Raw genomic sequence first — 24,886 nt, 5'->3', positions numbered from 1 at the left:
CGTAACGAGATGGATTGGCCAGGTGGCATCATTGATGGCGTCAAGTGTGGCAGCGGTAGTGAGGTTGGCCCAGGATTGGACATCGTTTCGTTCTGCTGTGCATGGGGTCACTATGAGTCGGTTCAGACTCGATGGCACCTGACAACAACAACAACAAATATTTAAAGCCTAGGAAACCTTATACAGGGTGGCTAGGACTTGGTACAAGCTCCATGGTACATAACCACCACCACCAATGACTAATGAGCCCTGGTGTGGCCCAAGGATAGGCAATGAACTGCTTACCACAGGGTTACAAGCCACTCTTGGAAACATTACATAGGGTCGCTAAGAGTCTGAACAAAGTAGATGGGACACAACAATAACACACAACAAAGAGACTAATGATGTTGACTATGTTTTCAAGTCTTGATTTGTCATCTGCCTATCATCTTCAGTGAATGTCTCTTCATGTCTTTTACTAATTTTGTATCTGGATGGATTATTTGTTTTGCTGTTTAGTTTTGATAGTTTTTCATATAGTCTCTGGATACTACTCCTTAATTTACATATATATGGCTTACAAATATTTTCTCCAGGTAGCTTGCCTTTTTTCCCATAGAGCAGAATATTTCAATAATAAAATGCTGGGGTTTGTTGTTTTGGTTTGGTTTGGTGGTTTTTCAATTGATTAAGTCCATCTTACCCATTTTTCTTATTTAATGACTGTGCCTTTATGCTGTCAAGAGAAAGAACTCTTAGCTAGAGACCCTTAATGATTTTCTTCTGTGTTTGCTTGAAAAATGTCATCATTTAATAGTTTCCATATAAGTCTGTGATCCATTTTTAATGATTCTTTATATAAAATGTGAAATTTTAGTTAAAGGTTTTTGTTTTGTGTTGTTTTGGGAGGTGGGTATATATGGTCATGCATTTCAGTATGTTTTATTTAAAATTATAAGGGGGCTTCAAAAATTTGTGTAAAAATTAAAAGATAATGCTATTTTCCCACAAATTTAAAAGCCCCCTCATATAGTCTTCCTGCATTAAATTGCCTTTTCATCTTTGTCAAAAAGATGTGTCTATACCCAAGAGACATTAAGGCAAGTCATAGGGTCCCCTCAGAACAAACCCCCTTCCAAGACTAAGACTCAATTGAAATACATGCTCTGATTGGTGACCACGTCATTACCAATAAGGGGAAGTGAGGGAAAAACAGCAATGAAGCTGCAAGCTAAGCCCTACAACGTTCAATAGACTCCTGTGAACCTGGGTAGAGACCTGGTAGGCCAGCAGTGTGGCAAGACCTGGGGACTCCTGGGCCCAGAGTCAGTGACATAGCCACAGAGGACTAGAGTGGAGAGTGAAGCATCCAGCTGATAAAAAGAGAGGGCATATGCACAAGAACACCCACATTTGCAGATAATACCCACTTGACCTGGCTTCAATGACTGGATGATCAGAGCTCAACTAGAAGAAGAAAGAAGAGGAAAAAAAGGGTAATCTGACACAATTTGATATAGTAGCTGAAAAGAGGGAACAAATCTTTACAGCAAGGATCATTTCCACCCCCCTCCATACACAGATTAGACAGGGATGGGCAACTTGGACACTGGCTACTCAAAATGGGAAGACTACAAAGGCAAGAAGTGACTGGCTTACAAGCTTTCAAGAGGGAACCTAGATCCAGAGGGTGTGGAGGAAAGTAGAAATCTCCACTGAGTAGTATCTAATCTGTCTAGGTAGGGCTGATGAAAGGAAATGCGGATAGGTCTCTTGTGATACAATAGTGAATAATTGTCATCAGGACTGATTGTGAGGGTTGGAAATGTTTTGTAGCAAGGAGGGGAGTGATTAACTTTTCAGCCTAGGAGCGGAGGTCCCTGGGACCATCAAGGGAGAAGAGCGGAGAGTGGGACCCTACCCAGAGAAGCAGTGATGCCTGAGATGGAGGCAGAGATGATGACATGGAGAGATGGAGCAGCTGGGGACTTTAGACCCAGAGAGGGAGAGGGGCTGTGTGCTGGGAACCGAGGACAAGCTTGTAGGGTATACCCTTTGGTTGGTTGATGATGCATGGAGAGGACTGTAACATGGCAATGAAACGATGTATGATAGAATGAATGTAAAATTAATGTTCTCCCATGTAAACTATCACATAATTCACAATAAAACATTAACAAAAATAAAAAAGATGTGTCTATTCCTATGGATATATTTCTGGGTTCTCAATTCTATTTCATTGATTGATATGTATATGAATAATTTCTTTTTAAAAAATCAACACAAGGCTGGTCCCTAAGAGTTGGAGGTTAAAGATCCCAACTGTTCGACTTTCCCAACATGTTTCACCACACCATAATTCTCAGTAACAGCCACCACTCCTCCCTTCCCTCAAGTCTCAGGGGTCTGCAATATGCTACAAAGTCTCACAAAACTCACAACTGTCAAAAGAAATGGTTCATGTAATTGTGGAGACTGGCAAGTACCAATTCCATAGTTCAGAGATGAGCCTGGAGGAATCTTCTCATCCATGTAGTGTCAGGAGCTGAGGAACCCAAATCACAAGTTTACATAAAATGTGAAATTTTTACATAAAATGTGTGAGCAAGTGGTTCTGGTCACATTATGGCCCAAAAGGTCTATGAACTGGAGGTCAGATGTAATGAGCCAGGAGCAAGATCCAGGGCAGGAGAGCAAACTTGTCCAAAGCAGTATTATGAATTGGAGTCAGACCATGCCGCAAGGTAGAGTCTGGACCAAAAGCAGAATATTGTCTCTCTCTATGTACTAAGCAAAGGAGCTCTGGTAGCATAGTGGTTACATATTGGGCTGTGAACCGCAAGGTCAGCAGTTCGAAACTACCAGCTAATCTGCAGGAGAAAGATGAGGCTTTCTGCTCCTGTAAAGATTTATCGCCTCGGAAACCCTGTACAGGGTCGCTTAAGAGTCAGAACCAACTCCACGGCACATAACCACCAATGTACTAAGCAAATTGTTTAACATGTATGACTTTTATATAAATTGTAGAAAAAGTTCATTTTTATAAAAAAATTGCTGAAATTTTGATAGAAAATTACAGTAAACTTATAGTCCAATATGAAGAAAATTGATATATTTATGAGTGTAAATCTTCAACTATATAAACCTTACACTTCTTTCAATGTAATTAGGTCTTCTTTGATCACTTTCATTAGCATATAGATCCTATACATGTTTTAAAGTTTATACTTAAGTATTTCATTTTCATTGAAGCCATTTTAAATGATATTATTTTCAGTTTCCCATACTCAATGTTAATACTGAATACAAACATGTATACATATATAACATTCCCACACAAATAATGTGCATACATGCACACAGGAAACTAACAGGCTAGGAGATTGCCTGGTTTGCAAAAAAATGAGGAAAAAAACACTACATGTATATTATTTGCATAAGATACAATATGCAAAAATGCAGCTGATTTATGATCTAAAGCTGTTAATAGTATTTATTCCCTTATTATTTTTAATGACAGTTGTGTCTAGAGTGATACTGGGGATGTGTATCTTCTTTCTTTTTACATTTGCCATTCTTGCTGAAGGTGTATCAGTTTCAGCGATATTTTTAGAACTAGCATTTTATTTAATTGACTTTTCCTTTCTGATTTCCTATTTTCAATTTGATCTTTATTCTTTATTCTTTCCTTCCTCTTGGTTGCACTGGGCTTATCTTATGCTCCTTTTTCTAGTTTCATGAGGTCAGAACTTAAACTATTGATTTACTGTTATGAATGTCCCTCTTAACAGCTTAGTATCACATATTTTGACACACTATCTTTTCACTTTCCTTCAGTTCAATATGTATTTTAAATTTCATTTAAGACTTCCACTTTGACCAGTGGATTATTTAGTACTATGTTGTTTGATTTCTAAGTGCTTATAGATTTTCATCTTGGTTTTTTATTGTTATTGATTTCTAGTTTGATCCCATTATGATCAGAGCAAACCATGTATGCTTTTATTTATTCTGTATTTGTTGAGAGTTATTTTATGGCTTTTATTGTGATGATTATCCCACAGATCCTTGAAAACCATGTATATTCTGTGGTTGTTGGGTATTCTATAAATGTTGATTAGATACTAATAATTGATAATGATATTTTCTATAACTTCCCTCATTTTACGTAATCAATCAATGTTGAGTGTCAGTTGCAGAAGTTTCCAGTTACAACAATACATTTATTTATTTTTCCTCTCAGCTCTGTTAGTTTTGCTTCATATATTTTGAGGCTATATTATTTGGTCCAAATACTTCTAGGAATGTTAATTCTTCCTATTGAATTGATCATTTTACTATTATGTAATATCCCTTTCTATCTCTAATAATATTATCTCCTCTAAAGATAACTTTATCTATATATTATAGCCATTCTTGGTTTGTATAAAAAAATTGTTTGCAAGGTATACTTAGTTGTAAATCTTTTACTTTCAATATGCTTTGCCAATATATTTCAAGAAACTTGCTTGTAGAAAATAAATTCTTATAAAAAGCAAATTGTTGAATTATGTCTTTCTGAAGTTGTTTCTTTTTAAAATTTATTATGTTAATCTCTATCTTTTAATTGATGTGTTTAGACAATTTACACTTAAGGTATTTAATAAGTATTTAATTGTACCAGTTTATTATTTTTTTTCCTATTCATTTTCTTCATTTAGCACTGCTGTCTTTCTTTTTATTACCTTCCTATGGGTTATTTCAGCAATTCTTAGATTCAGAAAAATGATTATAAAATGTTTCAAAACACTTTACAATAGAGTTGAGAAAAATAAGGAAGAAGTCAGGGAAACTCTACAGGAACAATCAAATAAGATAGATACAGCACTGGTGGAGCACAGGGTAGGGAACGGACACAGGATAGTTTGGGTGCTGGGGAGGCGGACAATACACAAGAAGCAGGGGGAGATGGAAGACAAGGTGGATGGGAGAACGATTAGGCAGGTTTGCATGGGCTAAGTGGAACAGAGGTAAATAATGATGTATGCACAACCTTTGAACAACAGGGCTCTGGGATACCGGGATTGAGACATGGTTGGAATGGGCAAAAGGGGGAAAACAATGTTAAGATGCTTGGCTGTCATTTGAATCTTAGTTTCCCTTGCATACCATTATAAAATAGACACTTGAGGGGGAGAGAAAGGAATAGCCAGAAATATCACCATAGAAAGTTTGTAAGTCCATCTTCTGCCTATAACTGACTAGAATACCTAAAATGGGGCTACAAAATGCCCAGTGAAAGAGGCTTCCTGTGGAGCCTCTGCATTACATAAGACCATAGGTGGAATTCTGAACCGCATCCCGAATCTTCTGAGGTGGGAAATTTCCACTTGAAAGGATACGCACACCAGCCTGAAGTGGCTAGAACAGAAGATACTTCTTGAAAGAAAGACCAACAGGAAAAATATAAAACAATAATGGCAGTTCAACTGACTAATACAAGAACAAGCAAGTTGCTCGCCCAGGAGACATCATGGCAAGTGGTCGCGTCCTCTCAGAGCAAATCCCCTTCCAAGAAAAAGACTCAATGGGAATACTAAAGCAGACACGTGCTCTGACTGGTGACCACATTGGTCACTGATAAGGTGAAGTGTGGTAAAAAGAGCAATGAAGCAGCAAGCTAAGCCCTACCACATTTAATAGACTCCTGTAAATCCAGGTAGAGATCTGGTTGACCAGCAGTGTGGCAAGACCTGGGGACTCCTGGGCCCATAATCAGTGACATAGCCACAGAGGCAGAGATGATGATGTGGAGAGATGGAACAGCTGGGGACTTTAGACCCAGAGAGGGAGAGGGGCTGACGACCAAGGGGAAGATCTTGCAGGGTTTACCCTTCGGTTGGTTGATGATGTATAGAGGGGATTGGTACCATGGCAATGAAATGATATACGATAGAATGAATGTAAAGCTAATGTTCTCCCATGTAAACTAACACATAATTCACAATAAAACATTGTTTTAAAAAAGGTACTCTGGGGCCTATTTTATTTTTTTAGCAGTAAATCCCTTTGCTAATGTGTATTATAAAGGTCATGTGAATGTGGGTTGGATCTGGTGGGGTGAAAGGTTAACTTCTTGGTCAGCCCCAATGAGTCCATCATGTCCAATCAGGAACAGGGGTTAGAGAAGACAGTGGAGTTTCTGGTGCTTGGTTGGAGTAGGACGTGTATTGCTACAAACATTTTCTATTTTAGGCCACCCTCTTCCTTGTCCCTTTGATAGAAGTAATAGGATTTTCTTAGCGATTTGTCTGGGTTTATTGGTGGTCCATGTGGAGGTTCCTGGAATGCTCTATTCAGCATATATGGATTTCTGTGAAATCCAAGGAGTTCATTTCCAAGTCTTCAAGTCCTTGGCCTGTGTAGTGTATTTTCTTCATTCCATCTTTCAGTTTCCCTGTGCTTATTTGCTTTGTTATATTCAGGGTTTTCCACTTGTAAGGAAGAGGACTTGAGAGCTACCCCATACTGGTAGAATCAAAAGTCTGGATTAATTCTTGCAGTCACAACTATTCCAGCACTGGTATAGTCAAAGGCATTCTTAGCCCACTTTCTGTAACTTTTTTTTTTCATTCACGATACTTTGTATATTCAAATATTGCACTGCCCTTTAGCACTTTGGGAAGCTCCCTGCAGGAAGACCTTGGTCACTGCAGCCATGTTTTCTGTTTAACTTTATTAGTACTATCATCAGACACTTATTTGAGCCATAGAGAAATTTTAATACTAAAATGTTGAGAAAAGGGTAGAAACCAGACTAAGTCAATGGTCAATTAAAGAGAATATCCCAGAGAAATGTGGTTGCAGTTTACCTACTGACCTTGACTTAGAAAAATGGCCATGGACAAATAGTCTCTGAACACAAAAAGTTTATGAAAAATTCAATTAAAAGACGACATTTGTTTCATGAACATTTGAGCTTTCATGAACTTCCTCGTATACTGATTTCTCTCCCTCTAAAATCAGAGCATAGATTTTTTTTTATTTTGGTCTAAATTTTCATTCTTGCTCTGTGTTCTGCATGAAATGAAACTCTCCCAATCCTCTATTGCTCACTTCCTCAGATATATTCAAACCATGCACTGTAACATAGATAACCGTATGCCACCCCCTGCCAACCCAGCACATATCCAGTGCCTCACACTAGCCTATATTACCTAGGGTGCTCAGACCCCTCATAGGAGCATGTTCTCCAAAGAAGAAGTAGACTTTCTGGGCAGGTACAATCAAATATTTGATTAGTTGATACTGCATTGGTATAGTTATACACACATCTTAAATCTAAATTGTAAACAGGTCCTTCCTGGTGTTATGTGGGTGGCTGTGGTGGTTTCACTAAAAAATTTAAAGATGGCTAAAGAGAAACATAGAGTCCTGAGTGCTATTGTAGGATACACCCTGAATTGCTATCCACAAGGTCAGTGATTCAAACCTACCAGTCACTCCTTGGAAACCTTATGCAGTTTTGCTATGAGTCACAACCAACTTGATGGCACTTAACAACAACAACAAAGAGAAACAGAAGAATGTGGTAGCTCTGTAGGATAAGCACTGGACTGCTAATCACACAGTTGGCAGTAGGAGCCCACCAAACACTCTGCAAGAAAAAAATGAGGCTTTCTACTCGGCAAATATTTACAGCCTGGGAAACCCTATACAAGGTCACTGTGAGTCAGAACCAACTTGACAGCACTTAACAACACAACAAAAAGAAGCAGACTTTATTTTACAGAAATGTATTCTATTATTTTTTCTGGAAGGTGTGCCAACTGGAAGGATAATCTTGATCCCATTTCCTAAGGACATCATTTACATACCTTCCCTTGTTCCATGGAATTTATGGAGTGGACAATACTGAGAACATAGCCCATAGAGGAATGAGCTAGACACTCCATATCCTTGTAAAGCTTACGTTCCAATCGGGGAGACTAGCAAAGTAAATAACTGCATGAATAATTATTTAATCAATTATGATAAGTACATTCCGAGAAGAAATTGAGATTTCGTTAAAATCTCAGCAAGAACCATATTCTTATATGAATCTACATGGGCTATGCTTGGAACAAGAGAAAACAATCAATGCAGTTGCACACATATGAACTCAATATCATTATTTTATCTATCCCTCTCAGTAAACATTCTAGAGTCCCTGGGTAACACAAATATTTAAAGCATTTGGCGCATAGTGGAAAGGTTGAAGATTCAAGTCTACCCAGAGGCAACTGGGAAGGAAACCTCTTCCCAAGCTCAGCCATTGAAACCCCATAGACCACAGTTCTATTCTGACACACAATGAGTCACCACCAGTTGGAGTCAATCCAACAGCAATTAACTGGCAAGTTAAGATTCTGTACACTGGGGGTCCAAGGGGCCTCAATGAATGAGAAATGCACGGGATGAATTTTTTTTTAATTAGGCAGAATTGTTTTAAGCAATTTCTGTGATTCCCAACACTCCCTGCCCAAACGCAGTCCCTACCTCTTTGTTTGTCCTGTCAGCTTGCACCAATGTTCCATTCAGGCAAGGTTCCACATAATGAAACATGTTATTATACTGCAAAAGGAAGAAAACATATCAACAGTAAATATTTAGAAAGACACTTAATAATTTACAATATACACAAAAAACAGACACCCAAACATAATCTCAATTCATTCACATAAGGCCTTTCACCATGGATACGCCTACAGACAAGTGTAATTGTCAAAGCAAATATTCATTCTTTTCTTATTTGAGAGATACTTCTAGAGCATATGCTTGTGTTGAGAAGGTTCATGGTGTTCATAGTTAACCAATTACCCTTCAAGAGTGGCTCCAAATACTGGGAACCTCTTGAGAATGGCCAACATAATATGGTCCACATGGAATGGAAAGAACATCGGCAAGCTGGGTGGATACAACCCAAACATTATTTACTCAAATATTCACAAGAATTTGGCTTCTGAAGTCAAGAGACACGTGTGAGTCACGTGTAAGGATAGAAGAGAGAAGGCGAGAGTTTAACATTCCCCAGTCACTCTGGAAAGATGTGTGGGTGTCGAGCAGTACCCTGCTCATGAATTGTGAGTGATGCCATCTTCCATGTCACTGATGTCACATCTTCTCATCATTTTTGGTCCCACAATATGACTCTTTTTCAAAGTGCACAAAAAGGAAGTGGAAATTTGAACATTCTTATCTTCATTCCCTACCACTTCTTTCTCTGTTTGTCATACATGTTGCTGTGATGCTGAAAACTATGCCACTGGTATAGGGAAGCTATAGATTTCACCAGAGCTTCTAGAATAAAATAGGCTAGGAAGAAGGTGAGGTGAACTACTTCTGAATGTGTAGCCACTGAAAACCTTATGAGTTGCAGGGGAACATTGGTACACAGAGTGTCCAAAGGTGAAAGCATTATGGATAGAAGCAGAACGTTGTCAGTTATAGTGCCAGGAGATGAGCCCCTCAGCTTGGAAGGCACTCAAAATATGACTGTGGAAGAGCTACCTCCTCAAAGTAGAGTTGGCCATAATAAAGTGAATGGAGCAAAGCTTCTGGGACCTTCTTTTGCAGAGGAGGCATAATTTAATTCAATATTTTCATTTCTCTCATCAAGTTTGATTTTCTGCATGAAAATCAATCTGATCAGGTTCCCTCCTGCCAAACTCCCTTCCCAGCAACCCAGTGCTCTCCAGGTAAACCTTTCTAGGACTTTGCAGGGCTCTGGACTCCTTAACCATTCTTATAGCTCAAGTCTCTCTACTTAGCCTTCTCATTAACATCAAGTGCCCGCCAACACTAATCTGGCATGTCCCGTTTTTCCCTTCAGTTCTCCTTTCACATACTGTGTCCTCCCCTAGGAGCCCTCGCTCTGGCATCTTATGTTTATCCTCCAAGTCACAATGTATTCCTTGTCTCTTCTGGGAAGCTTTCCTAGGTCAATTTGAGGTTAGGACCCTCTTCTATATGTTCTCAAATTCTAATTGCCTGTTACCAAGATCCCCCAAAGGAGGGCCCAATCATTATTGTCTATACCTAGATCCTCAGAGTATTTCCTGTGGCAAACACAGTGTCTAAGAACTAACTATTTGTTCAATGAAAGTGTCATGATGTTTCCACTTTAGCAACCAAAGGTCCAGCCCACAGCTCCTGGGGGAAGAAACCAGAATCATGTCTCAGAGAACAAGCTCTTGAACCAATCTAATGAGTTTGGACTCTATGCTTGTTAGCAGCGAGAACCAAACTAGGTGTTACACGGAGTAGGTGTTACACGGAGTAGGTGTTACACGGAGTAGGTGAAAGAAAGAGAGGAGTTTGGAATAGTTGCTCTGGATCCAATGCAAGGATAGACTAGAAGAAAAGACAACCCTAAGGCTATTGAAATATGATTGGGAGGCATCAGTTTACAAATGTCTAGGTGCTTCAACAGTAAGAAGAGGACTAACAGCCCTAAGCCCAGTGAGGAACCATCTTGAGCACTTTCTTCATCTTGCACAAACAAAATCTTCTTTCATAGGTTATCTCAGCCGTGGCTAGTTGACTAGTCAGCACTTCTACTCAATCTCCATTCAGAGGTGGGGAAACCGAGGCAGAGCAAAAGCAATCAGCTTTCTTGAAGCCATCAGAAATTTAGATTCGCACGCAGGCAGTCTGACCTTACCACTCTTGTCGCCATGACTCTTATTTCTCCTTCAGTTAGCCTTCTGCTTTCTCTTTAACCTTTGTACTTAGTGTTATTGTTGTTGATGTTGTTATTGCTAAGAGCCATTGAGTCAGTTCTAACACATTGTGTCCCTGAATAGGGTTTGTGAGGAGCAGTTGCTGGGATTGAACTATTGACTTTGTGATTAGCATGCCAATGCTTATCCTAGACTGCCACATCAAGACTTCATTCATAATTTTTGTTGTTGCTGTTAAGTACCGTCCAGTGGGTTTCAACTCATATATAGTGTTAGAAAAGAAAAAATAAATTATATCTCAGGGGTCTTAGAGCTTTAATTCTACTCTTTTGAGGCATGAAAGAAAAAAAATCTGTGTATTTAAATCTGAAATTAGCCACTGGGAAATGGGAATGCTAGTTTCAATCAACAAACAGAATATCAGGATCCAGGAAACAGTTACACAATACAACGTGAAGAGGAAGGCCTTCCTCAAAGTTCTGTGTTGTCATTCAGTTCACAGTGGTAGACATGTGGAGTTGCTGACACAGTAGCCATCCTCCCTGCTTCATTCTCCTTTGCTGACTTAGTTGGCTCAGGGAGACTATATGCCCATTTTTAAAGCATGACACATTCTGAATCTTATTAATCATTATGTGGTTCCCAGTCTCTGGATATATGCTTTCATGGCCGGCCTTACAGTTGGGGTGATCATGTGACTCATTCCCAGCCAATGAAATATAAAGAGAAGTTTTCTGGGCAGTTTCAGCGGAACTTTTTTACCGTTATTAAAGGAAAGGCCTTTTATGCTCATTGCCTTCCTTGTGATACTATTGGGGAGCACTGGCAGTCATTTTGCATCCATGAGGGGAGAAGTCTATAAATGGAAAGTAAATCCCCAAGGATGGCAGAGCATGAAGACTGAGCTAGTGTGGACCCGTGATGACACTTGAGCTGCCTCTGTCCCCTCCCGTGCTTCTAACATGAGATTATTGATGTTGCTAATCACCAACCTGGCAGTTAGCAGTCCAGATGCCTTTTTGTTGCAGGTCTTCTGTAACTTGTAACCTAAAACCTTCCTAACTGAGGTTCCCAATTGGATCCCTTCTGCCTTTTCTCCCTTCATTCCACAGGTGAATTACAACTTCATCTACATTCTGGTTCTATCTAATACACACTTTTATTAGTTCCTGTGTAGTTTTCAGCTGACAGTCAGGACACTGAGGTCTAAGTCCTGCCGCTGCCAAGTACTTACTGTGTGGCCTTGGGAGAGTCACTAAACCTCTCTGATCTCATATTCTTTTGCATGTTGTTGTTAAGTTCTGTGGAATTGGTACAGACTCATAGCAACCCTATAGGGTTTCTGAAGAGCAGCTGGTGGGTTTGAACTGCTGGCTATGTGGTCCACAGTCCAGTGCTGATCTAGCATCATACCAGGAGTCTATTCTTATGCATAAGAAGGTGCTAATTCTTCTTCTATTTACCCTTTAGGGTAAACGTATGCATGTCCTTCAGAGGACAGCTTCTGAAGATGAACAGAGGAGAAACTGCTTTGCTGATATAAAAGCGTGTAGATGCAGGGCTGAAAAGGGGAGTTAAATGTAAAGAAGACCAGGAAGTTGTTGCCCCCATCAAGGAGGTATATGTGCAGTAATCAAAACCATGCTCAACATTGCTGTATGTGTCATGGCCATGGTGGAAGAATCTGCTCCTCGGAAACCAAGCCAGCTTGTTAGTGGCAGCATCCAAGCTTGTAGCTGACTAATTTCCCTTGACTGCATCAGGACAAAACTATGCTGAGCAATCTGGTCTGTATCACTGAAGGGAGCTGGGCCTAGCCATATGCGTCAGGGGTCGGTGCACAGCAGAAAGGCACACTGCTCATGCGTGACCACCATGTCACTCGGTGACTCCTCCCAAGCAGGACACAAAGGATGATGCCCTGCGTTTGCACCTGACTCCCAGCAGCTGTGCCTGGAAACCTCTCAGCTTCTGTGTCCTCACCTCCGTTCTTCCTTTTCTCCCCTATTTCCCAACTTTATCTACATTAGGCCTATCACACGGGTATTTCTAGCTTGTGAAACAATGGTATGGGATGCTTGTAATTTCACACCTGAAGATCGAGTCACCTCCAGTTGTTGTTGTTAAGTGCCGTTGAGCTGGTTCCGACCCATAGCGACCCTGTATAGGGTTTCCGAGGAGTAGCTGGTAAGCTTGAACCACCAACTCTGCAGTTCAAATGGCTTTGCATTCTGGCACATTAACCCACAGTGCCACACCAGGAACTAATGGCCTTGTGAACAACTGTTCTTCTCAAATTTAACAGTGGGCTAGCAATCCTCTAAGAAGAAGATGCAACAAATATACCTACTAGTCAGATATATTCTTCTGTCATTTGCTTTTGCTTGTTCCCACTAGTAAGACTGAAACTAAAAAGGGACTCAAGCCACCCAACCCTGAATTGGTCAGCTTCCTGCAGATTTCTGGGAAATAGGAAGTGTCTCTTAGCAGAAGAGGAGGAGAGAGGACAAAGCACAGCAACCCTGAAGAAGGCCCAGCCGCCAGCCAACCTTGTGCTGAGGAGACATACAACAACCTTCATCCCTGTAAGAACATAACAACCAGCGGGATACACAACAACTGACTGCTTCCTTCCCTCTATCTCTTTTCTGGCTGGCTTTCCTCTTCTGGCTTCACACAGTTAGTGGTTAGTGGCACTAAAGCACCTGAGGCATACTAGCCTGGGTTCAAATCCTGGCTCTGTCATACCCCAGCTGAGTGGCCGAGGCCAAACCATCTCAGCTTGTTGAGCACGTTTTTGTGTTGGGGGAGCAGGGGATACAATTGCATGACACTTTGGGGCTCACTCTGAGGATGAAATGAGATCATTCAATAAAGATTCAACACAGATCCCCGCAGAGGAGAAAGAGGAGGACTACTGTGTGCACGTGCACAGATGCATGAAAGGGAAAGACAATAAACATGTGAGTGTGATGTGCGCTGAACAGAGCCCAGACCAGCAGATGCCAGACTTTGCCCTGAGCTAGTACATGCAGTCCCCAGATTATGATATATTCAAGCTACAGTGAATCACACTGACCACTGTCTGTTATCTTGTATATCCTACAGTAAGGAGGCCTGGTGTGATGCTTTAGGGTAAGCACTGGACTGCAGGTCAGTTTGAATCACATGGGCAGTGGTTCAAAGTCTCAAGTCACTCCTCAGATGCCCTATGGGTGTTTATGAGTCAGAACCAACTTGATGGCACTAAAATAACAACAGCACTGTTAACAAAGGAGCCCTGGTAGCATTGTAGATTAAGAGTTGAGTTGCTAACCACAAAATCAGCGATTTGAATCTACCAGTGGCTCTGCAGGAGAAAGATGCGGCTTTCTGCCCCTGTAAAGATTAAATCCTTGTTGTAGCACATAATTTACTGTTGTGCAAAAATAGGACTCATACAGATGTCAATAATAAAAGGCAAAAACAATGAATACTAAAATTATTTAATTAAGGAGAAAATGGACTTAAGGAGTCCAGTCATTGCTAAGTGAGATAGGGGAGGTGACAAAATGCGGCACTCTCAGGAAAAGGAGTCACATCCCCTGACCTCAGGACAGCATGGACTCTGCATATGTTGGAGATGAGGTGCTGCACCATTAGGCACAGATGCTGTCTGAACGCCCAAGACAGAACACCATGATGGGTGACAACACACTGCCACTCCCTGTCACATTCGGAGTTTTCTAAGATCCAGAATGTGGCAGGACCTGCGACATTGGCAGACTGGGATCCAAGAAACTGCAGCCAGCCTAGTGCTGAATCTTCTCTCCCAGGAAGACACCTGCCACTGTGACCCATTTGTTTCCTGAGTATTAACTAAGCACCTACTTCATCCCAGAGACATAAAATAATGGCTAAATCTGCACATCATCATCACTATGGCAAGATCATGAACTTCTTTTTCTTGCTTTTATTGTAAAAGAAGACATTCATTACACTGGTAGAAAATGTTTGTGTATTTTTACACTAAAAGTGCTTGTTCATGATGCTGCAATGGTCCATCCAAATATAAAATCAGGCTTGAGATGAACCCACAGTCTTCCTCAGGTGTTAGACTACATCCAACTACACTCTTCACGAAAGAATGACCCTCCCTTAACCCTTACTGCCCAATCCCAACCCCTCCACTCTCTGACTGCAAGGGCCACATCACCATCTGCCTTTTGCCCCCACTTACTGTAAGCACTCCCTATGTGCCCCCTTTTAAAGAACCAGCAGAATCCTCTATAAGGGTTTTACTGATGATTTTGAATAGGAAAGGCAAGTTTTAACTTTCACGATGTAAGTGACCAGAACATTTTGGAGAGGAATCTGAAAAGTAAGAGCAAAGGGATTGGACTTGTCCACCTAGACACATACAAGCTTCAGCGCAGATGTGTGTAGATGTGTGTCAGTCATGGGCTAGTAAATCTTGGCCCAGAGGCAGGAAAGTGGAGAACAGTGGACTCTGGGTTCCAAATGATACTGAGGACTCTTCACCCTGTGTAGTGTTGGAAGCTGCACTTAATTAATGAAAACAATGCGACTTTCAGGCCTACCAGAAGGAAAACATCAGTCACCTATAACAGCGAATAAGGGAAGACCTAGCATGGAAGAGACCTGAGGGAATGTCCCAATATGGCGCCCTTCACCTGAGATTCCTTCTACAACCCCCACTGCTTCCAGAAGACAACCAAATTCCTCCACATATCCTATAAAGTGTGATCTGATCTCATCTGACTCTTTCCCAAGCTTCCTACAATCATCCATGCCCATCTCCACTCCATCTCCCATGTTCATCTCTCTCTAACACCCTCCAGGTAAAATGAACTTGAAGTCAGCCAAGAAACTTAGTCTATACATGGTTGGGAGTTAAGGCATGAGCAATGGGCTTGGAAAAGGTTTTTCTCAGTTGTTCCTTCTCCTCCCTCCTTTTTTCCCTGCCCTACCCCATTGCATAAGCCTACCTAAGGCCTATGGAAGAAGCTCTGGAAGCACAGTGGTTACGAGTCAGGCTGCAAACATCAAGGTCAGCAGTTTGAAACTACCAGCTATTATGCAGGAGAAAGATGAGGCTTTCTGCTCCTGTAAAGATTTACAGCCTCGGAAACCCTGCACAGGGTTGTTATGAGTCAGAACCGACTCTACAGCACATAACCAACCACCACCATCACCAAGGCCTATGTATCGTAAGGTGTCCAGTTAGTCATCACTCCTTCCAAGGAGCTTCTGAAAATTTGGATCCCCGGCATGGTCACCTACCTTTGCTCTGTGCTCGTCCAGCCTCCCTATCTTTTCAGACTGTATGACCACACTGGATCCTGAGCACCAGCTTCTTGACTGCCCCTCTCACCACCAAAACACACACACACACACACACACACACACAAAACCTCACAAACTCACAACCAGGAGAGTATAGAACTAGTGTTTCTTATTTACAAAGGCAGCCCTAGTGCTTAACACGAGCAGTTCTGGTGTGGTGTTGTAGGATAAACAATGTCCCACAAAGTTGGTTTGAACAGCAAGGCTGTAGGTTCAAACTCACCAGCTGCTCCTCTGAAACCCTATAAAGGATCACATGAGTCAGACCCAACTCAGTGGCACTTAACAACAACAATGCATAACACTTAGCACACAATAGTATTTATTAAATGAATGCATAATCTAAACAGTGAAATGAAAAAGCAAAATGGTAGAGAAAATAACTAATGGAAAACATAAGAAAGAAAACCTGAACAGCTATGACAGGAACAACAACAACAACAAAAACAAGTCACAAAAAAATTAAAAACAAGATGAGAATCCCTGACCTTTCAAATCACAGGCAAACAACAAGCAAAGGAAGTAAGTGGGTATGCTTTAGAAAATCCAAAGATCCCCCCAAAATCAGAGAATGGAAATCCTGGTTTGCTCATACACTGCAAGAAACTGATGCAGAACTGCTGAGACTCCATTATGGCTTTGTGTGTGTGTGTGGGGTGGGGGGGGGGGGTTATTGGTACATTTTTTACTTCCTAGCCTTAGGATGAAAATGTGTATGGATTATGTAATGAAGTGGATGGATCCACAATATTTTCACCAACACAAGACATCCCAGAGATCTTTCGCATTACAAAGCTCCTTATGTAATTTGAAAAATGACTGGACAGAAATAGCAGTACAGAACAAATGAGCACTGGAAGAAAATCCCATCTCGAAACTCTTAATACGGAATAGATTACTTTAAAAAAAGCAAACACACAGCCCGCAAAGCATTCAGAGAAAGGGTTCTAAAGAAAAATCTGCAAATTAAAACCAGGGCACCAGAAAGTTCTGGGTTGAACTAACAAATGATGTTCTTCTCTATTCAACTCTATACAAATACAGGCTGCTGGAGGAGGCATTTAAATTGATTTAACAATATCAGCCTAGTTAATACTGTGCTCATTTAATGCATGACTTAGGCTTCTGTAAAATCATTTTTCAAATTTCAGCATTGGGCAGAATTAGCACCCTCATTTTTATGATAATATTGTTAATTTAATGCATGGCTTGGAGTTAGACGTCAAAGTCAATCAGAAAAATATGCCTTTCTCTTGTCAGAGACATCTCTCTTCATGCACCGGCGGTTTAACCTTAAATTTTAACTTCAACTGTGCAAAATCACTCTCATATTTCAACCCTTCTTTTATACTTCAATCATTTACTTCACCTGTTTTATATAGATTTTAAAATACCCTACCCATGAAAGCTAAAATAATTTTTAACATTATCTTTTTACATTTATTCTCTGGAAAGACCTGGCTCAGTAGGTATGCAGTATTATATACAAGATGCACTTAGCTATCAATTTACTAAAACATGCAAAATGGACTCACCTAGCTAATGAAAACCTTTCCCACTATTGAAATCTCCACCCTCCTCTTCCCTGCCATGACGGGTTAAAATCAAATGGAAGTGATAAACTCAATTTGTACAAAGAAAAACATACAGTAGTCCTGACTTTGTCTCTAAAACGCTTGTTCTCTCCTTAAACATCTACCCAGAAAGCAAGTGAAGGCTAGAAGGGTAATGATAAAGGTGCAATGATAATGTCCTCACCAGTAAGTGGAATTTGGGTGACAAGAACAATACACTGGAAGAGGCTTGCAGGGCATTCAGGATGGACTTTTCAATATCCCGTCCTCCTGCACTTATCTGTACTGGGATTCCCCTCTAGAGGAGAGACTATCCAAAACAATGTGAGGGAAACCACACCACATTACCAGAACAGCTCTTCCTAGGGTAGAAAGGGGAGGCGTGATGGGGGTATGGGGCAGTGGTGAAACTGGTTGAAACACACTCAGGATTGTGAGAGACAGTTCAAAGGAATACAAATGAAGATTTGCCCATTACTGGTTTCCCTCACGCTCTGAAAGTAGAACGTTTCTAGGAAACCGTTCGCAAGACTAAATGGTGTAAAGCAAAGAAGCAATCACCACTAATTTAAGTTGGAAGAATTTTTCAGCATTCCCAGACCCTAAAAATAGCCTATCAAATCAGACCAAATCACACTTAAAACCTAAAATAAAACAAACACAGCAAAAACAAAAATGATACGATACACAGCCTATATAAAGTAGAAAATATGTTTGTACAGTGCAGTTGCCAGGGAAGGAATTTGGCGACACAATTCTTGCTGCTCAGGATGACTCACTGAAAAATAAATGCTGAACACTAATTTCTCGCTTTTCACCTTTTGTCATAAGAGTGAAAATTCTCTTCATATCATTAGCTAAAAAAGATAATAGTAGGTCTTTCATAAAAGTCAAATGGCATAAAATGAGCTGTCAAAAAGTGAGGGATACTTACTTGCATGTATCTACTATTTTGTTGTTATTGTTCATTGCCATCAAGTTGGTTCTGACTCACAGTGACCCAGTATAGGGTTTTCAAGGAGAGGTTGCTGAGTTTGAACGGCCTACCCTGTGGTTAGCAATCCAGAGGTTATCTTACAGCACCACATCAGGACTCCCTTAAATTGTTGGTGGTGTCCCAGGGTGGGCCAAATACCTAATACATTAAGAAGCTAACAGAAAGGCTGGAGATTCAGACTCTACACAAAGACACATCTCAAAGGACAGATCTGACAATCTATTTCCAAACAATCAATCAATCATTTAAAACTCTGTGGAGTACAGTTCTACTCTGACAGCTGAAGTTGGTGATCAACTGATTTAAATTGTTGGTAAGTGTGTAAACATTACTCTGCTTGGTGGCCATTTTGGCAGTACTGCATACCCGTACTCAGCAAGTCCACTTCTAGATTGTATTCTGTAGAAGTATACTCAACCAGGCAAAAATATATGTGAAGTCTAGTCACTGTAGCTGGAACAGGATTTCATGTTTGGTAAAGTGGAGGGTCAGAGAAAAAGAGGAAGACCCCCGACTAGATGGATTTGCAAAATGGCAGCAGCAATGGGCTCAAATATAGCTATGATTGTGAGGCTGGCACAGGACCTGGCAGTGTTTCATTCTGTTGTGCATAGTGACTGGATGGCACCTAACAACAACAACAAACAAACATTCACTGAAGCACCTGTGAGTCAAAAAAAGTCCGTAACAGACTAATGCCCAGAAAACAGGGATAGGGTCAAATAACGTACGTCAACGATGTATGATATCGTGGCCTACTGTTAAGATACATAGAAACAAGTCGATTGCAATAAGAGTACAGAAGCAATGTGCTGAAAATTCCATAGAATGTAAACCTTTTTTATGTTAAAAATGAGTATATTCATATTCACAGAAAACTCTGGATGACCACGTGCCTAACAGAAGGGGAAGAAACCATTTCTGAATTTTTTAATTTTTTTAACATATATTGGCTTTACTACAAAGCAATCAAAGGAGCTCTGGTAGGGTAGTGGTTACGAGTCGGGCTGCTAACCTCATGGTCAGTAGTTCAAAACTATCAGCTACTCTATGGGAGAAAGATGAAGCTTTCTTTTCCTGTAAAGATTTACAACCTCGGAAACCCTATGCAGGGTCACTATGAGTTGGAACCGACTCCACAGCACACCACCACCACCACCACCACAAAGCAATCAATAAATGATAGTTAATATTAATGGCCCCCTTATGACATAGGTCTTTTAATATAAATTCACTAGCATTTCTGAACTATTCCCATATCGTTGGGGGACCAGAGTTCATGATTTTCCTATAAACACTTCAAATAAAAAACTTCAGCATGTCTTTCCAGTTGTTGAAATAATTATGTAAATAGGTTTAAAGCTGACCATGTATGTTAAAAACCAACAAATATATGCATGATGAGGGTTAATGGGAACTCTAATTAGAGTTTCTTTATATTAGGGGCCAATTTTTGGTTAATTTTTTTTTCTTAACTATTCTATAATAACTGGAATGTCTGCTTTTACTTATCTTAATCACATTCTCTTCATTATTGAGCTGACACGGTTTTTATATCTTAATGAACTTACGTAGATCATTTCAATCGATTGGTTTTGTTAACAGAACAATAAATCCTGACTGATAAAGGATCCACCATGTAATTAGTTAGCTCTCCTTAGTAGGCGGATTTCTGAGACTTCTGTAATGAGTAATTAAAGATTAATAAGAAAGATAGTCTCAAATTAGCGGCTTATCTTTCAATGCTTCAGGATGTGGAGGAACCAAGCTAATCTGCATATTTACAAAGAACCTGGCAACTATAGCAACTTTTCTTTATTTGAAAATGGCAAAGTTCTAACTCTTTAAAAGACTCCTTCCACAGAACAGTCCCCCAGGGTCAGATAATTTCACAGTAAAATGGATGAATGAATTCACTGTAGGCAGTCCCCCATGTTACAAAGGCAAGCCAAACATGCCTTAAGTGTGCTCCTGAGTCAGATGTGTTGGTAAGTTGGAACAGGTGCATAAGGTATGTATTTAGTCTTATTTTAATGCAAGAAAATGTTATAAGACTTTTAAATGATTCCAACGCTACACATCCAGCAAACGAAAATGACTATAAGGAAGATTTTTTTTTTTTTTTAACGTAGGGGTTGGTGCAATTATTTCAAAGTGAGGGCAAATTAACACAACTTCATTAAAGAGTGACTAGAAGTAAATCAAGGAACTCTGGTAGTGTAGTGGTTAAGAGTTGGGCTGCTAACCTCAAGGTCAGCAGTTCGAAACTACCAGCTGCTCCATGGGAGAAAGATGAGGCTTTCTGCCCCCGTAAAGATTTACAGCCTCAGAAACCATATACAGACTCACTATGAGTCAGCACAAATTCCACAGCACATAGCCACCACCCTTTCAAGTAAATCAGATGGATGTCCATCACCTAGGGAATGCCTTATAGTCTCTTCTTATCTGCTTCAGAAGCAAGACAGGGTAATGTTAGACAGTCCCTAACTGAGTCCTGAGTGAGCCACTTTCTGGCTGTATGACCTTGAACTTCTAGTTTCCAGATGTTGGTGCTTACCTCTCCATGTCATATAGGACAGAGGAAACATTCTATGAGAGAATCCATATAAGGCACTTAGTTTGCACTCAATAGGCACACTCTATGGAAGGCTTGTTGTTGTAAGTGCCGCTAATTCAGTTCTGACTTACAGGAACCCTGGGTAGAGTTTCTGAGGAATGGTTGGTGAGTTTGAACTACCAACCTTGTGGCTCAAACTGACCTTGTAATTCAGTGCTTATCCTACAGTGCCACACCAGGACTCCCTATAGAACGCAGCTACTATTTCTATTCATTTAACAAAAATTTAAACTCCTACTATTTACCAAGCATTGTTCTGGGTATTTGTCAAGCACATACAAGGTAATGAATGGTACAAATTATTTGCACTGGCCTAAAGACTTGTAGAGTCCCAGCGTGGTGCTGTGGGCTAATGCATCAGACTGCAATGCCATTTGAACTGCAAGGTCGGTGGTTCAAGCTCACCAGCTACTCCTTGAAAACCCTGTCCAGGGTGCTATGGGTCAGAATCGACTCCACGGAACTTAACAACAATAACAAAGACTTGTGGTTGGGCAACTACTGGTCTCTTCCCTCCTGTAGGGAAGGAAACTGAAGAAAACTGAAGACTCAAGGAAGCAATTAGTCCAAAGGACTAATGGACCACACAGACCACTATCTCCTCTAGTCAGACATTAGAAGAATAAGATGGTACCTCGCTGCACTTACTGTCCATACTGACCAGGACCACAACAGAAGGTCCTGGTTAGAATGGATTAAAATGTAGAAAACATTTATATATAATTAATGTCTTTCAGCAAGATGGCAGATTAGGCAGATAATCTACCAAAAAAGAACAACTGCCAACATAAAAGAACAACTGCAGAGACTGGACCTGCCACAAAAAGACACTTCACAAAAAGACAAAAGACATCAAATAATACAGATTTGGATGATAATTCTGGAAACTTGAGCATCAGAGGAAGGCACAGAGAAGTGAAGTGAATACCAACTAGAAAAAGAAACTGGACAAAAGTGATGAGCAAGGAGATGGATGGAATGGATGAACTATCAGCTGACCTTACACAGTGAAACCCATTTGAACTTTTACAAGTAGCATTCAGTCAGGATAGCCACCTGATGCTCAGCTCTACTCACACAGGACAAACCTAAGACAGAGCCATTGCCATGCTGCAATGAGTTTCGATGACGGGTAAGACTGAGGGATTCGCAATGACCGCCTAAGGCAGGCAGCATCCCTTAAACAAACAATAAATAAGGGGGGATCTGATGCAGACTGTATAGACCCGGTCAGAAGGTCAAGACCCTGTGGGCCCAAGCATTGTTGACCGTCCAAACCATAGGCTCTGAGGATCAGGCTTTAGCTACCTAGTAGACATAGCAAACCGTCCCTCATCTGATTATTCAGTAATGCTTGTTAGTAATCTCATATATGAGTGCTGGATATCCACAAACAAATGTAAAAACCTTCCCTAAAAGCCGAGACTGTAAATTCCAAAAAGGCAAGTTCCCCGCCCCCCCAAAAAAGAAAAGCTAAAGAGGATAGAGAGAAACATTGTTAACTGATGATATATGGAGGGGATAATAATCAATGTAATGAAACAAGCTATATGAATGGTTGAATGTGAAGCTGATGATGTGCCCTGTAAACTTTCACTCAATCCAAAATAAAAACATTTAATAATAATAATAATAAAAAAACTAAAACAATGAAAATAGGGAACCAGAGGAAAAAAAAATCTGTAAATGAAGATAATTTCAAAGTAAAAATAAGGAGTAAATAGTATAGTTACAGAATTACAAATGAAGGGGTAGTCAAGTTAATTTCAACATAAAACAGAATGTTTTAAAAAGAAAATAGCATATTATACAGTAACCTTAAAAAAAAAAAACTAATAAAATTTCTCATCAAAATTAAAAGAAGAAAATCATAAAGATTAAGTAAATACTAAAACAACAGTAATGAAGGAAATGATAAGAAACCCACAAACAAAATTAGCTCAGCACAAAAAATTATATGGGATAAAGAGATCAGCAGTACCACATAAAAACACTCAGAAATATGTCGGTCATAAATTCAAATTGTTGTTAAGCACTGTCAAGTCATTTCTGATTCATAGTGACACTGTATAGTTTCCTAAGAGTGGTTGGTGAGTTTGAACTGCTGATCTTGTGGTTTAAACTGATCTTTCAGTCTAGTACTTATCCTATAACACCACACCAGAGTGCTAATAAATACCTATTGATAATTACACTGTATGTAAATGAATTAAAAACAATCTAGAGACAAAGAGCAGCAGAAATGATAAGAAAACAAGACCCATCTATATGATGTCTATAAGAGATGTATCTTACACACAAAGACAAAAATAGACACACCTAACAAAAAAATATCAAATGACCAAAAAAAAAATCAAGATAATGGCAATCAAAATGATCAGGAGTAATATTATTTTCTGACAGAATACACCTTAAAACAAAAAACAACATGAGAAACAAGAAAGGACACTATATAATGATTTAAAGGTCACCTGGACAGGAGGACATAGCCGTAATAAATATTTACGCACCCAATGAAAGATCTTCAAAACACCTAAGATTTTTTTGTCAACAAAATTGAAGACAGAAATATACAACTCTATAATAATAGAAAACTAAAAGGAAGAACACGCTCAGTACCTCTCAAGCTGAGGGAACTGAAAAAAAAATTCAAGCCTTGACTTTTGTTATTGAAGGATTCTCTAAGTAAACTATTGAATGACGCAGAAACCATCAAAAGAAGATGGACAAAATAGAGTCACTATACCAAAAGGATATGGATGATGTTCAATCATTTCAAGAGGTAGCATACGATTAAGAGACCAAGATACTGAAGGAAAAAGTCCAAGGTACATTGAAGAAATTGACAAAGAACAAGGCTCCAGGAATTGATGGAATAAAAATTGAAATCTTTCAAGAAAGTGAGGTGGCACAGGAGGCACTTACTCATCTATAACAAAATTTGGAAGACTACTATCTGGCCAACTGATTGGAAGAGATCCATACTTGTGCCCATTCCAAAGAGAAGTGACCCAATGGAATGAGGAAATCATCAGACAGTATCTTTGCTATCCCATGCGAGTAAAGTTTTACTAAAGGTAATACAGAAATGGCTGCAAGCATACATTAACAGAAAACTTCCAGAGGTTTAAGCCAGATACAGAAGAGTACGTGGAACAAGAGATATCATTGCTGATGTCTGATGGATCTTGGCTGAAAGCAGAGAACACCAGAAAGATGTTTACTTGTGCTTTATTGACTATGCAAAAACTTTTGACTGTGACAAGCTATGGACAACATTGTGAAGTATGAGTATTCCAGAACATTTAACTGTGCTCATGAGGAATCTGTACATGGACCAAGAGGCAGTTGTTTGAACAGAACATGGGAACACTGAATGGCTTAAAATTAAGAAAGATGTGCAACAAGGTTGTATTCTTTCACCATACTTATTCAACCTGTATGCTGAGCAAATAATCTGAGAAGCTGGGCTATATGAAGAAAAACATGGCATCAGGATGAAGACTCATTAACAATCTGTGATATGCAGATGATACAACCTTGCTTGTTGAAAGTGAAAAGGACTTAAAATATTTACTGATGAAAATCAAAGGGCACAGCCTTCAGCATGGATTGCATCTCAATGTAAAGAAAACAAAAATCCTCACCACTGGACCAATAAACAATA

General features: G+C 39.9%; 1 protein-coding gene across 1 annotated transcript in view; it reads right to left on the bottom strand.

Annotated features, from left to right (window-relative positions):
- CACNA2D3 (calcium channel, voltage-dependent, alpha 2/delta subunit 3) overlaps positions 1 to 24,886 on the bottom strand; it is a 1,461,104-nt gene that overhangs the window by 761,491 nt on the left and 674,727 nt on the right. The window contains exon 9 of the mRNA XM_006862056.1: positions 8,500 to 8,574. Coding sequence (XP_006862118.1) covers positions 8,500 to 8,574 — 75 coding nt within the window. The remainder of the gene's footprint in view (positions 1 to 8,499; positions 8,575 to 24,886) is intronic.

The sequence above is a fragment of the Chrysochloris asiatica genome, unplaced genomic scaffold, assembly GCF_000296735.1.
Source record: "Chrysochloris asiatica unplaced genomic scaffold, ChrAsi1.0 scaffold00046, whole genome shotgun sequence".
Classification (NCBI taxonomy): Eukaryota; Metazoa; Chordata; class Mammalia; order Afrosoricida; family Chrysochloridae; genus Chrysochloris; species Chrysochloris asiatica.
The sequence above is the reverse complement of the archived record's forward strand: the minus strand, read 5'-3'. Positions and strand labels throughout refer to the sequence as shown.